This window comes from Melitaea cinxia, chromosome 25 (genome assembly GCF_905220565.1).
Source record: "Melitaea cinxia chromosome 25, ilMelCinx1.1, whole genome shotgun sequence".
NCBI lineage: Eukaryota > Metazoa > Arthropoda > Insecta > Lepidoptera > Nymphalidae > Melitaea > Melitaea cinxia.
Window position 1 is genome coordinate 5,419,337 of NC_059418.1, and position 18,855 is coordinate 5,438,191.

Sequence of the window (18,855 nt, forward strand, 5' to 3'; positions counted from 1 at the left end):
GATTTGAGCAGGATATTTCTTGCTGTGCCATACCTTAGTTAAAATCAGTTATGAGAGACTATGATATCTATAAGAATTTGGTCTGCATTTGTCCTAGTTTTCATGAGATTTATGTGATTTCCAGATGGGACAACTTAATAAGTATTATAGATAGCAGCCAATAATTTAAAGTAAATGCGCAAATACGAAACATTCCGTACATACGCTAAACCCGTAACCCCAGAGTATCACTGCCACCTAGTAATACCTAGATTTCGAAAACGGGTGAAATAATAAAAGTATTCATATAAAAATATTTATTTCAAATATCACAAGCTGAAACCATTTTCAGGCATGTACTGCATGATAGGCAGCGAGAACTCCTGCTGGTCGCCGGGCTGGTTCCCATTGATCTTCCTCTTCTTACAGAGATACTTCTTCGATTTGATGTTGAGATGCACCTAAACAATAACATTTTAGAATTATTTCATATTATATTATACTAGCTGACCCCGCAAACGTTGTTTTGCCATATATGTTATTAACCCCCTAAACCCCCCCTCCCCCTTATAACTTATATTACTTATATACTATTATGTCCTCCAATAGTGGTAATTACCTGTCGATGGTGTTTATAGAGGTTGGACTGTTGAGAGAAGGTCGTGGGGCAGTACTCGCACATGAAGGGACGCTCGCCCGTGTGCGTGCGTATGTGTGACTCCAGCTGAACTTTAGTCTGAAATTTAATATATAAATGTGATCAAATTTATTAAAAGAGTAAATATAAGTATTTAGCTAAACTATTTAAATTCAAACAAACATACAAACGTTTACACTTCAGCCTATCGCAGTCCACTGCTGGACATAGGCCTTCCTAAGTTCGCGTCAAAACTGGCGCGACCTCATGTGTGTTGCCCATAGTCACCACGCTGGGCCGGCGGGTTGGTGACCGCAGTACTGGCTTTGTCGCACCGAAGACGCTGCTGCCCGTCTTTGGCCTGTGTATTTCAAAGCCAGCAGTTGGATGGTTATCCCGCCACCGGTCGGCTTTTTAAGTTCCAAGGTGGTAGCGGAACTGTGTTATCCCTTAGTCGCCTCTTAGGACACCCACGGGAAGAGGGATGGTGACTATATTCTTTACTGCCGTAACCGCACAGTTCAGATGTATAATATTAGTAAGATGACACGAGGTGTCCTAAACCCCCATTGAGGGCTCATTGAATCATCATTAAGGTTTACATTCGTGTCTCGTAGCGTGATCTGTTGCAGCCTTAAAGCTTTCTCCTTTTTTAACGATATACAGCATCATATAGATGACAATATTACAATGATTTCTTACCGGAAATCCCTTCCCACAATGGTGGCACATCCGGTTATTCGGTCTACCTTTGTGGACCGCGCGGATGTGTTGCTCTAAACCAACTCGATTCTTTGATGGCTGTTTGACAATAAAAAGACAACTGAGGTAGGGCACAACAGGAATTTCCTGCTCAAAATATGGAGCAGCCCGACTGGGGTAGTACCTCGACCTTACAGAAGATCATAGCTAAATAATACTGTTTTCAAGCAGTATTGTGTTCCTGTTGGTGAGTAAGGTGACCAGAGCTCCTGGGGGGATTGGGGATTGGGTCGGCAACGCGCTTACGATGCTTCTGGTGTTGCAGGCGTCTTTAAGCTACGGTAATCTCTTACCATCAGGTGAGTCGTACTCTTGTTTACCACCCTTGAAGTATAAAAAAAAATACCTTGCAACAAATAGGACATTGGAAGGTTCTGTGCAGGTGTTTCTCCTCGATGTGATCTCTTAGCTTCGTCTTGTCCGCGAATCTCTGGTTACAATGATCGCAGATGAATCTATAAATATATATAAAATACATATGTCTAAATATAGCCTTGCGTTATGATTGTGTAATAAAATTTCATTGGTTGATCGTAACATTTCTGAAGGAGTAATCATTACAGCCTATACAGTCCACTGCTGGACATAGGCCTCCACAAGTTTACGCCAAAAATAACGTGAACTCATGTGTTGCCCATAGTCACCACGCTGGGCAGGCGGGTTGGTGACCGCAGGGCTGGCTTTGTCGCACCGAAGACGCTGCTGCCCGTCTTCGGCCTGTGTATTTCAAAGCCAGCAGTTGGATGGTTACCCCGCCACTGGTCGGCTTTTTCAGTTCCAAGGTGATAGTGGAACTGTGCTATCCCTTAGTCGCCTCTTACGACACCCACGGGAAAAGAGGGGGTGGCTATATTCTTTAGTGCCGTAGCCACACAGTACTTAACTTTTACTTAAGGAGTAAACTCAAAAAAAAAAACGTAGTTACTCACTTTAGTTGATCGTGAGTGACGTGCTTAAGACTGTTCCTGAGATGTCGCTGTAACGAACAAACAGAAGAGAAGGCGATGCCGCAGGATGCACAAAACGCTCTGTTTGAACTTGTGTTGCCTTTATTCTAAAACAAAATATTATTACGGTTTTAACGTTTTGAACGAAAGTTATTTAAATTGTTTTCTTATATTATCTATCTTCTGTTATGACTAACAAATGGCGCAGTTTGCAGTGCTCCAGGGTTCGTGGATTCGATTCCCGCCTCGGGTCTAAAATATGCAGATACAGCCCAGGTGTTAACTGTCTTAACTTAGGAACAGATGAGTGTGTGCATACATTAACGAAAAAATATATATAAAATAGTGTATTAATGTAAAAGATATAAAGGCATGGATCTGTTCTACTGCTTTATGTAGTGGGTCTACAGGATGGTCCCAAGTACGCGCATTAATTTCACGTTTAATATAATAACCTACACCACCACCCCGCGAGCGTACCTCTTGTGCTCTGGGTCTATGGCGTAGATAATATCCCGCCACACTTGGGGCACGTCCTTCCTCGCCTACTCTTAGCCATGTTTCATTAATCACTAAAATATCTACACATACTAACTACACTACTACTAAATTATAGACACACCTGCAACACCAGAAGCATCGCAAGCGCATTACCCGACCCTACCCCAATCCAGCTCTGGTCACCTTACTCACCAACAGGAACACAATACTGCTTGAAAGCAGTATTATTTAGCTGTGATCTTCTGTAAGCTCGAGGTACCAGTTGGGCTGCCCAGATTTTGGGCAGGATTTGCTGCTGTGCCCTACCTCAGTTGATATTTTTTAACAAATATATTAAGTGTATAATTATTTTCATTTTCAATGTAAATGGTTAAAGAACCAGTACATTAAAACTGTTAAATTGTTATTTACGCTTCAGCCTGTAATATCCCACTACTGGGCATAGGCCCCTTTCCCCATGTAGGAGAAGGATCAGAGCTTAATCCACCACTCTGCTCCATTGCAGGTTGGCGGATATATTCCCTACTATGAGTAACGATCGCTATCAGCTGTACATGATAACAACCGGGACCGACGGCTTAACGTGCTCTCCGAGGCACGGTGGGGAGACCCACAAGAACTGCACAAACACCCAGACCACGGCAAACACCTGTATGGCCAATACAAATGTGTGTCATGTGCGGGGATCTAACCCGCAACCGCCAGCGCAACAGGTACAAAAGATACAATCCATGGCTGTAAAATTGTTATTTACTGCATAATAAATACATTAACAAGAAGTAATGAGTTTCAAGAGTGTCCGCTATTCTAGTGAGACTACTTACACTTGTGTCGTGTTTCTCCAAGTGTCGCTTTAGACTAGTTTTCCATCTGAAGACTTTGTCGCAGAGGTTGCAAGGAAACTCGTTCTGACATTCGTGTACCGCGCTGAAATATAGCCTAAACTGAATCTGACTGTACGTGTACTGTGACAGTATGTAACCGGAGTTAAGAGTGAATAAATCGACACTCTCAGCGTCACTAAGCACTTCCAAAAAAGGAGGAGGTTCTCAATTCGACTGTATTTTTTTTACGTATGTTACTTCAGAACTTTTGACTGGGTGGAGCGATTTCAACAAATTTTCTTTTAATCGAAAGGTGGTGTGTGCCAATTGGTCCCATTTAAATTTATTTGAAATCTAAGAACTACTTTTCGAGTTATATCTAATTATGCGTTTTTACTTGACGCTTTTTTCGTCGACCTACGTTGTATTATACCGCATAACTTTCTACTGGATGTACCGATTTTGATAATTCTTTTTTTGTTGGAAAGGGGATATCCGTAGTTTGATACCATGATAAAGAAACTAGGCACTGATGATGGGATCCCAGAGAAATCGAGGGAAACTCTCGAAAATCCGCAATAACTTTTTACTGGGTGTACCGATTTTGATAATTTTTAATTTAATCGAAAGCTGATGTTTATCGTGTGGTCACATATAATTTTATCGAGATCTGATAACTACTTTTTGAGTAATCTTTGATAACAGGTAGTTACTTGACTATTTTTCGTCGATCTACGTTGTATTACTTGTCGATGTAATTGAAGTCGGTTTTTTTTTTCGTTTGCGAGCAAACACAATTATATCATACGATTTCACTGCCCATTTTTTTTTGTAGCTCAGGCTCTATATCGTTTCGTCAGGAGTAAACTTAAATAAAAATTTAAAACTCCCTACGCAATAATTCAATTTTACGCCGAAAATGACTTACATTATTTTGCCGATATTGTTCAAACTGCTAGATCGATTTTCACCAAACATCAAAATCGATCCATCCGTTCGAGAGCCATTACACCACATACAGACATTGGCAACAAACAAATAACACCCCTATTTTAGCGGCTTGAGTTACAAAGGGGGGGGGGGCAAAAAGATTGAAGAAAGATTGCAAATTTTTTTCCCAGGAAGTAACGATAGTTTTTGTCATCTACCATTTACCAACCGAAACAATTCACTTGCAATATTTTACTCAGTTGTATACTCGCATTCAGCCTGTAATATCCCACTGCTGGGCATGGGCCTCTTTCTCCATGTAGGAGAAGAATCAGAGCTCAATTCACCACGCTGCTCCAATGCGGGTTGGCACATATATTCCCTACTATGACTAATGATCGCTATCAGGTATAGATGATAATAACCGGGACCGACGGCTTAACATGCTCTCCGAGACACGGTGAGGAGACCCACAAGGACTGGACAAACACCCAACCCACGGCAAACATCTGTATGGCCGATAAAAATGTTTGCCATGTGCGGGGATCGAACCCGCAAACGCTAGCGCAACAGCCACAAACCAGTGCAGTGACCGTTGCGCCAACGCGTCGTCAAAACATATCACAAAGGTCAAAAAGTTGTTAAAAAACATCACGTGATAAATGGCCGACCCCAAAATAAAAAGCTTTATAGCTAGCCCCGGGGTTTCACACATGTAGCCTATAGCCTTTCTAAGTGGGCTATCCAGCACAAAAAGATTTTTTTAATTCAAACCAATAGTTCCTGAGATTGCGGTTAACTTTTCAGCTTTAAAATATTAGTATAGATAATAACAACTCACAGCCTATGGTTCATCAGGCCCGCTCTATGACTAAAGGTCTTGTCGCACTGTGGGCATGCGACCCGGGCCTTATGCGTGTCGCAGTGGTTCCTGTGGCTGTCTATTGATCTGAAAAAAAATATTTATTATTTTAACAACCACTATTGTGTAATGGTGCGAATAGTCGCCTAAAAACACCGACCATTTGTGGGTTCGATTCTCGCTCAGGATGCATATAATGTATTTGTCCAAATATTTCTTTCCGGTTCGGATGTCTGTCCTTGTGGGTCTCAACACCGTGTCTCGGAAAGCGCGTTAAGCGGTCGCTCCCAGCTGTTATCATAAATATCTGATTCCGATCGTTACTCATATTAAGGAACATATCCGCCAACCCGCAGTAGAGCAGCATGGTGGATTAAGCTCCAATCCTTTTCCTACATAGCGAAAGAGGCATATGCCCAACAGTGAGATGTTACAGGCTGCAATATAATTAGTTGAACCGACTAACTTCGTACCGCCATATATTTTTTGTGAACGACTAAGAAACGATTTAAGGCGCGCGTTAGTAAAAAATATTAGAACAGAAAACGTATGGAGACATCGAAACAACAGTGACGCTGTGTGACGCTTTATAGCGCTTTTAGCTGTAACCAGATACAGGTATAACAGTATACCAACATTTACTGTACCGACTGTTCGCTGAGGTAGGGCACAGCAGGAATTTCCTGCTCAAAATATGGAGCAGCCCGACTGGGGTAGTGCCTCGACCTTACAGAAGATCACAGCTAAATAATACTGTTTTCAAGCAGTATTGTGTTCCTGTTGGTGAGTAAGGTGACCAGAGCTCCTGGGGGGATTGGGGATTGGGTCGGCAACGCGCTTGCGATGCTTCTGGTGTTGCAGGCGTCTATAAGCTACGGTAATCGCTTACCATCAGGTGAGTCGTACTCTTGTTTGCCGACCTAGTGACATTAAATAAAACCGATACGTATAGTAACAATTTACGTTTTAATAGTTTTATCAACGGTTTTAAGGAGTAAATTCGAGTCACGTGTCTGACACACACTTTATAACTCACTTCGACACTTTCCCGCATACATTGCACTTGTATTTCTTGAGGGATATCTCGTGTCGCTTGTAGAGATGTTGGTACATTGCCTTTACGTCTGTCGATCGCTTTTTACAAACTTTGCACTCGTATCTGAAAAATAGCATTTTAACCGATATAAAAAAAGGAGGAGGTTCTCAATTCAATTGTAATTTTCCATTCTAACGAGTAGTGTTTGAATTCTACCTAACAATAATAATAAATAATTATAACCACACAATATACAAGCACAAACACCTAGACCACGGCAAACATCTGTATGGCCAATACAAATGTTTGCCATGTGCGGGGATCGAACCCGCAACCGCCAGATAGCCACAAACCAGTGCTGTGACCGTTGCGCCAACGCATCCAATAATACTTCCACGTCAAATAACAATAGGTAGTAAAAAATCATCATATCAAGAATTTCGCTCTAGCGGGTACATCGTTCCATAGCTCAATTGGCTAGAGCGTCGACACGGTCAGTTGGAGACGCGGGTTCGAACCCCGCTGGAGCGGTCAATTTTGATATGATATTCAAAAAATATTTAACAATAGTGGTGTTAGTCGATGAAAATTGAAGTCGGTTTTTTTTTAATTTGATATCAAATAATATTTGCACAGATAGATCACAGTTCCATACCTTCTCATATGTCTTTTATAATGCGCGGTAAACGCCTCAACAGACGATATTATTGTTTTACATATCGAACACATGAAATTTCCCGGAACCTGTGAAACATAAATTATTATTATGACCTGCCATAAAAAAAAAAAAAACTTAAACAGGTTATCTTTCTTAACCTCTATCACAAAAAAGAAAACAAAATAAAGCGTGTGTGTACTTATGTACGCACGTAAGAAGTTATACTTCGTTGCTAACTTCTTCTTCGTTGATTAGCTAACTTCAGGATGTCGGTTGTTTTCGTGGCGGTGTACGCGCACATCGTATAAATTTACTCTCATTTTTCCCTAACACGCCAAAAGAAGTATAACTTAAAAAATATTAAAATCCCACTGGAGTTAACTCCTTAACAACGATTATCGTAATATTCAAAAACATATTATCTCTCTCTCACAAGCGATAAAACGCGGTAAAATGTCACTCACAGCGTCACTACTGTTTCGTTGTTTCACATGATTTCACTCCCAATAACTTTTCATACTTATATCGTTCGTAAAGGAGTAAACTCCCAAAAAATGCAAACAAATAACACATACCGAATGTTTCTTGTCGTGATGCGCTTTAAGAGACGAAGCACAGTTGAACAATGTGAGACAAGTTTCACACTTATACTGAGCTTTTTTGAAACTCTCCCTCCCTGCGAGGTGAGATCTCTCCGCTTGCATTTCGTCATAGGAGAGTTCGATTGTTTCTATTTGTTTCAATTTGCTTTTTTTATTCTGTAATAGAAAAAAAAACTTCATTATAACGCGATGTATTACAATGTCACATTAGCGCTATGATCAAAGTTTTTGAGTTCACTCCTTAAACACTATCGCTTCAGCCTGTAATATCCCACTACTGGGCATAGGCCTCTTTCCCCATGTAGGAGAAGGATCAGAGCTTTATCCACCGCGCTGCTCCAATGCGGGTTGGTGGATATATTCCCTACTATGAGTAACGATCACTATCAGGTGTACATGATAACAACCTAACAACCGGGGACGACGGCTTAACGTGCTCTCCGAGGCACGGTGGGGAGACCCACAAGGACTGCACAAACACCCAGACCACGGCAAACACCTGTATGGCCAATACAAATGTTTGTCGTGTGCGGGGATCGAACCCGCAACCGCCATTTTTATTTTAACCAATAGCTACATATAAGTGACTCGCTTACCTTAACATTAGCGGTTTTTTCTTTGGATTTGACTTTATTCACTTCATTAAACAAATTCCTGATCTCTGTATCCACATCGCCAATATCGACATCTGACGCTGGATCTTCTGATGTATATTCTGAAAGAAATAGAATTTAAGGAACGATGCCTCCTTTATACTTTATATTACGTGTATTTTTTTTTTTTTTTCGTTTTACGCTCAATTTCTAAAACAGTCTAGACATTTGTATCACTATGCTTAACGTTCAAATCTTCATCAGATTAGAACTGTATTTAAAGATGATATTCTGAGTATTTCAATTTACTCTGCACAAAAAATGCTCGTGATTTTAAGTTATGGGGGGGAGGGGAGGGGTCTTAAAACCTTACCACATATCTCCAAGGGGGAGTAGAGCGTCAAAAAGTTGCTAAAACACATCACGTGATTACTGCATGTCGTGTTTTGTATCAAAGATTGTCTAAAAGCATTTCGCTCCTTCAGCGATAAGACCGCTTTTGTACATTTTAACCGATTTCAAAAAAGAGGTAGGTTCTCAATTCGACTGTGTTTTTTATGTAAGTTCCTCAGAACTTTTTACTGGGTTGACCGATTTTGATGATTCCTTTTTTTAATCCAAAAGTTGAAAGTTGATCGAGATCTGATGACTACTTTTTGAGTGATCCTTGCGTAGTTACTTGACTATTTTTTCGTCGATCTACGTTGTATTACTCGTCGATTTAATTGAAATCGGCTTTTTTCCCCTTTGCGAGCAGACACAATTATTTTGTTTCTTTTAATGATGTACAATGGCTTAAATAATTAAATTATTAATATTATTGAATGGAAATAATTGTGTTTGCTCGCAAACGAAAAAAAAAACCGACTTCAATTACATCGACGAGTAATACAACGTAGATCGACGAAGAAATAGTCAAGTAACTACGCGTTATCAAAGATTACTCAAAAAGTAGTTACCAGATCTTGATAAAATTTATATGTGACCACATGATAAACAACAGCTTTCGATTAAATCAAAAATTATCAAAATCGGTACACCCAGTAAAAAGTTATTGCGGATTTTCGAGAGTTTCCCTCGATTTCTCTGGGATCCCATCATCAGATCCTGGTTTCCTTATCATGGTACCAAACTAGGGATATCTTCTTTCCAACAAAAAAAGAATTATCAAAATCGGTACATCCAGTAGGAAGTTATGCGGTATAATACAACGTAGGTCGACGAAAAAAGCGTCAAGTAAAAACGCATTATTAGATATAACTCGAAAAGTAGTTGTTAGATCTCAAATAAATTTAAATGGGACCAATTGACACACACCGCCTTTCGATTAAAACAAAATTCGTCGAAATCGCTCCACCCAGTCAAAAGTTCTGATGTAACATACATAAAAAAAATACAGTCGAATTGAGAACCTCCTCCTTTTTTGGAAGTCGGTTAAAAAGTATGTTCAACCCATACATACCTCTATCAGATTCAATTTTCAATTCATATTCCAAAGCTCCGTTTTTATTTGTCGAATTCGATTCCATTGATTTAATTTCGTTCTGTGAATTCTGAAAGTAAAAAAAAAAAAAAACGAGTGTGCTTTATTTAGACCATTTCGAGTAATGAATGCAGTACCTTTACCGGTACGAAGTCTGCCCTTCAAGTAGTCTATACAGATAAACAAAATTGGAGTGTCTGTTTGTATTATTAAAATAACCGCTTTTTACTAAATGCATATGGATGTATACACGACATGGTACATATACCAAAATAACATTTGCTAGAATGTTTGTCTGTCGTCTGTCTGTCTGTTTGTTCCGGCTAATCTCTGAAACGGCTGGACCGATTTTGACGGGACTTTCACTGGTAGATAACTGATATAACAAGGAGTAACTTGCGCTAATGTTTATTTAAGAAATTTATTTATTTTATAACTTTGCGATCTGAAAAATAAATTTTTTGTTAAATTCCACGTGAACGAAGTCGCGGGCACAGCTAGTGTGGTAATAAAAACCCAACCTTTCTCTTTATTGATTGTTCACTATCACATGCGATACTTATAGGTCTATCTGCGTCATTATCCTCATTTAATTTAGAATCCTGGTTCGGTTCAAATCTTTTCATATCTGTAACAATAAAGATTTTAATTATAATATTTTTATGTCACTAGGTCGGCAAACAAGCTTACGGCACACCTGATGGTAAGCGATTACCGTAGCTTATAGTCGTCTGCAACACCAGAAGCATCGCAAGCACGTTGCTGACCTTACTTCCAATCCCCCCCCCACCCTCTCTAGCTTACCACAGGAACACTACACTGCTTGAAAACAGTATTATTTAGCTGTGATCTTTTGTAAGGTCGAGGTACTACCCCAGTCTCTTAATTCAGATCAAGATAGTTCTTACTATCCCTTACTTGAACTAAAACTTACAAATGTTACACCCAGATTTGGGCGGGAATCGCAATCGCATCCCGCGGAGCGGAAAGCTGGGCCACTAAAGACCGCACCAATGGGCTAGTCTTACGTTTCCTGTGTTTTACGTACCATTTTTAAATTCAATTTTGACCTCTTTGATTTCAACAGCCACTGGATCTTTCTCGAACTTTCTCCGACGTAATTTACCACTCCTTGTTGCAATCTAGAAAGAAAAAGTCAAAAACTGTTCAACAATATAATCTATATAGATATATAAAATTGAAAGTGTCTGTTTGTAACATTAGAATAACCGCTTTTTACTAAATGCATATGGATGTATACACGGTGCATATACCAAAATAACATTTTTGTTTGTCTGTCTGTTTGTTCCGGCTAATTTCAGAAACGGCTAGACCGATTTCGATGTGACTTTCACTGGCAGATAGCTGATGAAATAAGGAGTAATTTAGACTACTTTTATTTTTGAAATTTATTTATTTTCTAACACTGCGTACTGAACAATATTTTTTTTAATTTCACGCGGACGAAGTCGCGGGCACAGCTAGTATGTAAATAAATATATAATTAGCATTTAAATTGCGTTTAATTTTTAGAAAGAACCTATGCTTTTTCATCAGCCCATTTTTATTACATTTGTATGTACAATGTTTATAATGTAATTCTGTATTTTCTGGTCGTTTTTTCTTTTTTTTTTCTCCTTGGAAGTTATATTTCTTAGTAATTTTACAATGCGCGCGCACACCGTCACGAAAAACGGACATCCTGAAGTTAGCTAATCAACGAAGAAGTTAGCAACGTGAAGTTCGCTAGCCAACGAAGTATAACTTCTTACGTGTGTACATAAGTACACACACGCACACACACACTTTTTTTCTTGTTAATGTTTCTTTTTGGTGTTATATTGTCATTGTTTCTCCCAAATAAACGTCTTTTCATACTAATGACGACCGATGGCGGGATAACCGTCCAACTGCTGGCTTTCAAATACACAGGCCGAAGACGGGCAGCAGTGTCTTCGTGGTGACTATGGGCAACACACATGAGTCCACGCCATTTTTGGCGCGAACTTGTGGAGGCCTATCCAGCAGTGAACTGCGATAGGCTGAAGTGATGATGACAGTGGTCTATTCGTTTGTGTATTGTGTGTTTCCGGGCCTTTAGGCGTTTATTATTTATAATAAAGGGGTTCAAACATAAGTTTTTTGCAGGTTTGCAAGGACTAATATCTAAAGTCACTGAATCAATTTTGAAGATACATTCATCACTAGAAAGTTACTTTACACCCGAGTGTCATAAATTAAATTTAATATTTATATATTTACACTTTCGCACACCAATACAAAGTTGTAACAATATCTATCTATAATATATATAAAAGCGAAAGGTCACTCATCACGAAATCTCCGAAACTATAACACCTACAAACTTGAAATTTGGCAGGTAGGCTCCTTATATGACGTAGACATTCGATAAGAACGGATTTTACGAAACTCGACCCCTAAGGGGGTAAAACGGGGGTTGCAAGTTTGTATGAAAGTCCTATGTTTTTGAAGTAAGAGACTTGAAATTTAAAATGTATGCTCTATAGATGGTGAGACATAAATTTTTTTTTAAATTGTCCAAATAATATATCTTTAGAAATCAACTCCTTTTTGGGGTTAAAATGGGGGATGGTAGGTTGACTCACTCATCACAAAATCTCCGAAACTATAACACCCACAAACTTGAAATTTGGCAGATAGGCTCCTTATAGAGCGTAGACATCCGCTAATAACGGGTTTTACGAAATTCGACCCCTAAAGGGGTAAAACGGGGGTTGGAAGTTTGTATAAAAGTCATATGTTTTTGAAGGAAGAGACTTGAAATTTAAAATGTATGCTTTATAAAGTGTAAGAAGGTGTCCAAATAATGTATCTTTAGAAATCAACCCTCTTTTGGAGTTAAAACGGGGGATGGTAGGTTGACTCACTCATCACGAAACCTCCGAAACTATAACAGCTACAAGCTTGAAATTTGGCAGGTAGGTTCCTTATAGGGCTTGTACATCCGTTAAGAACTAAGTTTGTATGAGAGTCCTATGTTTTTGAAGTAAGAAATTTGAAATTTAAAATGTATGCTCTATAGATGGTGAGGAGGCGTTCAAATAATGTATCGTTAGAAATCAAACCCCTTTTGGGGTTAAAACGGGGGATGGTAGGTTGACTTACTCATCACGAAATCTCCGAAACTGTAACAGATACAAACTTGAAATTTGACAGATAGTTTCTTTATAGGGTGTAGACATCTGCAAAGTACGGATTTTACGAAACTAGACCCCTATGGGAATAAAACGGGGGTTGGAAGTTTGTATGAAAGTCCTATGTTTTTGAAGTAAGATACTTGAAATTTAAAATGTATGCTCTACAGATGGTGAGAAGGTGTATAAATAATGTATCTTTAGAAATCAACTCCCTTTTGGGGTTAAAACGGGGGATGATAGGTTGACTCACTCATCATGAAATCTCCGCAACTAAAACAGCCACAAACTTGAAATCTGGCAGGTAGGTTTCTTATAGGGCGTAGACATCCGTTAATACCGAGTTTTATGAAACTCGGCCCCTAAGGGGGTAAAACGGGAGTTGGAAGTTTGTATGAAAGTGCTATGTTTTTGAAGTAAGAGACTTTAAATTTAAAATGCATGCTCTATAAATGGTGAGAAGGTGTCCAAATAATCTATCTTTAGAAATCCACTCCCTTTTGGGGTTAAAACGGGTGATGGTAGGTTGACTCACTCATCACGGAATCTCCGAAACTATAACAGCCACAAACTTAAAGTTTGCAGGTAGGTTCCTTATAGGGCGTAGACATCTACTAAGAACTAATTTTATGAAACTCGACCCCTAAGGGGTTAAAAGTGGGGTTGAAAGTCCTATGTTTTTGAAGTAAGAGACTTGAAATTTACAACGTATGCTCTATAGATGGTGCGGAGTTGTCCAAATAATGCATCGTGATCTATATATATATATAAAAGAGAAAGGTCGCTGACTCACTCATCCCGAGAACTCAAAAACCGCTGGATGGTCCCATCCACCCAGGATGGACAAAGATGAAATTTGGCAGGGGGGGGGGGGGTAAATTATAGTTAGTAGACTTCCGCTAAGAACGGATTTTGTGATATTCCACCGCTAAGGGGGTTTAATTGGGGATGATAGTTTGTATGAAACGTATACAGCAGCTACAAGTTCGCCTGATAGGTTATTTAAAAAAATAATTTGCGTTAAAAATCTTAATAGTACATATCTTCATAACTATGCGAACGTAGTCGCGGGTAACAGTTGTAGTAACAGGTATTATAAAACAAAGTCCCCAAACGTGTATGTGATCGATTCCCTAAAAATCTACTGAACGGATTTTTATGCGGTTTCACCAATGGAGAGAGGGCTTGAAGAGGAAGGTTTACGGAACGGCTAAGCCGATTTTGATGATAGTTTCACTGGACACACTGATTTCAACGCGAGCGAAGCCGCGGGCACAGCTAGTTATAATATATAATCTCCCTAATAACAATATGATATTAGGATACAAGTTGCATCAGATGCAACAGGCGGCCTTATCGCTTATACAGCAATATCTTCCAGGCAACTTTTGGGCAGAGGACTATCATAGGGCCCTTCCCAACAAATTTTTATGTAACATACATACAAATAAACATACACAAATCTATCTATAAGCAACTTGATGAATTAAAATTATTGGTAAAATATCATAGCATATAGTACTAAATTAAAATTGCATTAAGGTAATAAATACATTTTTTTTTATGTCACTAGGTCGGCAAACAAGCGTACGGCTCACCTGATGGTAAGCGATTACCGTAGCTTATAGACGCCTGCAACACCAGAAGCATCGCAAGCGCGTTACCGACCCAATCCTCAATCCCAGGAGCTCTGGTCACCTTACTCACCAACGGGAACACAACACTGCTTGAAAACAGTATTGTTTAGCTGTGGTCTTCTGTAAGGTAGAGGCACTACCCCAGTCGGGCTGCTCCATATTTTGAGCAGGAAATTCCTGCTGTGCCCTACCTCAGTTAAATTATTACTACCATTTCTTTAGTGAGTCTCTTGAGTGCCTCTAATGTTTGAGAACCCTTATTAAACTGTGGCAATGAGTTCCAAGGACCATTTAAGTTTCCCCAGTAAAAAATTAGCAAAAAAACGATAAACAATGGCAAGGAATCTTCAATATCAGGCTTTCCTTCGAAAGGTGAGACCGTTCGTGAGAATCTCAAGGGTAACTCAAATGGTTGTTGGGAGTCGAAATTCTTTACGCACGTAAATTAGTAAGCTGGTGAATGCGTGACGAGCGTTACGAAAAGTGTGATCGGGCTAAGCGAACGGAAGTTGGAGGGTATAAGTTAGATGGAGCTAATTAAGTTTTACTCCAGTCGTGTCGTCTAAATCACTCGTTTTTTTATAAGAAGTTTTTAGTTAAAACGATTAAATATCTATTTTTGTTTACCTTTTTCTTCCTTCGATCTTTTTTTACATCACAGAGCACAGTTTGTATTGTTTCTGGTTCAATATCTGAATCATCTGTGTTACTAATATTGCCATTTTGTGTTTCATATTTACTGTCATCTGAAAATAAAATATAAACATGGATTGAATTAAGACACATATATATATGTATATTTTTTTATACCACTGAGGTTGCAAGAAATATTCTGTTCGCCTGATGGTAAGCGGACATATACACTTATGGACACTTGCAAAACTAGAAGCATTGGCAAGTGCATTGCCGTCCCAACCCCTGATCCTACCCAGGAGCCCTTACCACCTTACTCACCACAGAAGCACAACACTAGAAAGCAGTGGTATTTAGCTGTGATCTTCTGTATGGTTGAAAAATCATCTTAGGTCTTTAACACGTTGAACGCTATGGGTGACACCACTTGGGCCTCACTTGTTTAGTCCATGTTAAAAGTCCTTATTAACAAAATTTTTATGATAACTTTTTATTGGACTACCAAATCCATTCTTAAAGATCTTACTTATTTTTTCTTACACTATATAAAATATTTTTTTTAGATATATTTTTTAAGTTGACTCTGGCTCGGGGTCATGGTATCCCCCGCGGCACCAACGGAACAATTGTGTGTCGACTACACGGTGTCCCATGGCCCAGACAGAAAACTAAAAAAATCACGGCGGCGTTTAACGTGTTAAATATACCGTCGCATTCTACCATCTACACCATTAAAATGTATTAAAAATTATATAATCAAAATAGTCCAGGAGCCAATATAAAAAAAAAACTAAAAAAATATATTCACCGTCATATCTCTCGACTTTAATTTCCGTTTCAACTGCAGAATATGGACTGACATATACTGGCTCGTTGATATGTACTGTCAGCCTTGGAGCTCTTGAGACGTCGCTCAGAAGACATTCGTTTAGATTCTGTAATAATTAAATTTTCGTAAATAAAAATTTTTTGACGCCGCGTTGACGCAACGGTCACAGCCATGGATTTTACCTGTTGCGCTGGCGGTTGCGGGTTCGATCCCCGCACATGACAAACATTTGTATTGGCCATACAGGTGTTTGCCGTGGTCTGGGTGTTTGTGCAGCCCTTGGGGTCTCCCCACCGTGCCTCGGAGAGCACGTTAAGCCGTCGATGCCGATTGTTATCATGTACACCTGATAGCGATCGTTACTCATAGTAGGGAAAATATCCGCCAACCCGCATTGGAGCAGCGTGGTGGATTAAGCTCTGATCCTTCTCCTACATAGGGAAAGAGGCCTATGCCCAGTAGTGGGATATTACAGGCTGAAGCGTAAATAAAATTTTCTGTAATTATGTAATTTTTTTAATTCTCAAATTCTTTGTCTACACATTCACATAAAAAGATTTATATCCATAATATATCATCACTTCAGCCTGTTGCAGTCCACTGCTGGATATAGGCCTCCACAAGTTCGCGTCAAAAATTGCGTGAACTTATGCGTATTTCCCATAGTCACCACGCTGGGCGAGCGGGTTGGTAACCGCAGGGCTGGCTTTGTCGCACTGAAATACCCTGCTACCCGTCTTCGCCTTTATTTCAAAGCCAGCAGTTGGATGGTTATCCCGCCATCGGTTGGCTTTTTAAGTTTCAATATGGTAGTGTAACTGTGTTATCCCTTAGTCACCTCTTACGACACCCATTGGAAGAGAGGGAGTGGCTATATTCTTACTGCCGTAACCACACAGCAGATATATCAGTCGACTGTTTCTTAAAACACAGGCATTAAGTTGCCAATTTTTTTTTACAACACAAACTTTACCTCTGTATATGTCTGCAATATCCTGTAAGAATTCTTAACTTGTTCCCTGAATGATAAAACCTTCCGTAGAACAGCATCACACTCCCAACATATTATCGGCACGACCATCTGTATGTCATTTAGCTGAAACAAAACAATTTATCTTTACAATTCTACCAGGTGTCCCGAAATTCCACTCGCGTTAATTTGTGAAAAAAAAATCCTATCATTTTCCATGGTCTGCAGTGATTCTCAAAGTGGTCTATATCGACCCCTAGAGGTCTATGACAACTTGCAAGGGGTCTACGTCAGCGAAAAAAAAATTTGGGCATCAATGAAAATGGGGGTCAACAATAGTAGATCTCAACATACACTGATAGTACCTACCTATTTCCTTACATTATACTACCTTATAATAATACATATACATTATTTATAAAAGTACCTATGGAGTAAAAAAAAATATTGTATGTTTATAAAATTGTGTAAGTTGTAGAATGTAAGCATTCACTTTGTGGTCGCAATACATTTTGAACTTGTAAAAACCTGAACGTAATGATATACCAGTATCATATTATTACAAGCATACGCGCAGTTTCAGAGCTCTCAGAGCAAATTTTATTATTATATTATTTTGAGTAGTTTAAATTTAAATTCAATTAATAAATATATAAAACTTTACATGCGTTTTTTTACTTTAAGTTTTTAAACTTCACTACAGTTAGAAATTTACAAAAAATCAATATCAGGTTAGTACACAAAACTGAAAAACATGACTACTACGACACAAAAAAGTTTGGGAGCCTCTGGTCTTCGGCCTGTGTATTTCAAAGCCAGCAGTTGGATGGTTATCCCGCCACCGATCGGCTTTTTAAGTTCCAAGGTGGTAGCGGAACTGTGTTATCCCTTAGTCGCCTCTTACGACACCCACGGGAAGAGAGGGGGTGGCTATATTCTTTAGTACCGTAGCCACATAGTATGCTGGAACCCAATAGGGTTAACAAAAACATAACAAGATCATTTGTTCAGTAGATTTTACTCCTCATATTTTTTTCATACCGGGGGCCTTATGTGAGAATCGATTCTAAAGGAGTAAACTCCAAAAATTCTTAAGCTTTACATTAATATTGTTCGTGGCAAACAAGCATAAGGTCTACCTGATGATATACAGTTATCATAACCTATGGAGACAAGCTTTCTAAAGGAAAGTGAATTATATAAATTAGTTTATTTTCATTTATTTATTTATATATACATACATATAGCATACACGGCATACTCCCAGACAAAATAGATAGAGAAACAAATAATTGTACCTATACCAGTCCCTTGAGCGGTAGCTGGAGAAATTTCTCCTAGAAGGCGGAAGAGGACTATGCCCAGCAGTGGGATAATACAGGCTACTACACCAAAATTTAAGTCAAAAAGATAGAAATATTGTATATTTAATTTATAGTTTCTACTTACAGGTATTTCGTTCAGCGTATCCATGTAATACTTTTTTAATCTTTCGTCCTTCACTTCTTGTATCGATCTACCGACACAGAGACACGCCATACACAGCAAGTTGTTCAAAATATCGTTTTTGTTCTCCATTTTACATGAACTTTATATCAAGCTTTTTAGTACTCATAAACTTTTAATACTATATTATTTACATATTTTTACACATATTAGAATACTTAGCATATTCCTACGTATTCAAAACTTATAAATAAGTTATTTTTCATAATTTTTGACTATTTTTAATCACATCATTCAAATGTAGTATTAGTTGTAACTTTCTCCTGGATTTATATTCGAAATATGAATGA

General features: G+C 38.8%; 1 protein-coding gene across 1 annotated transcript; it reads right to left on the minus strand.

The window, feature by feature from the left end:
• Positions 1-281: 281 nt before the first annotated feature.
• LOC123666046 (zinc finger protein 480-like) lies at positions 282-18,725 on the minus strand. Its single transcript, XM_045600253.1, has 18 exons — positions 18,509-18,725; positions 17,063-17,185; positions 16,069-16,195; positions 15,255-15,373; positions 10,863-10,956; positions 10,336-10,442; positions 9,794-9,884; positions 8,335-8,453; positions 7,712-7,894; positions 7,134-7,222; positions 6,479-6,601; positions 5,422-5,529; positions 3,651-3,753; positions 2,308-2,432; positions 1,725-1,833; positions 1,319-1,417; positions 599-715; positions 282-440 (listed from the first exon to the last, which is right to left on the minus strand). Exons 1-18 carry the CDS (start codon positions 18,635-18,637, stop codon positions 309-311), a joined length of 2,097 nt encoding a protein of 698 aa, XP_045456209.1. The 5' UTR covers positions 18,638-18,725; the 3' UTR covers positions 282-308.
• Positions 18,726-18,855: the final 130 nt, after the last annotated feature.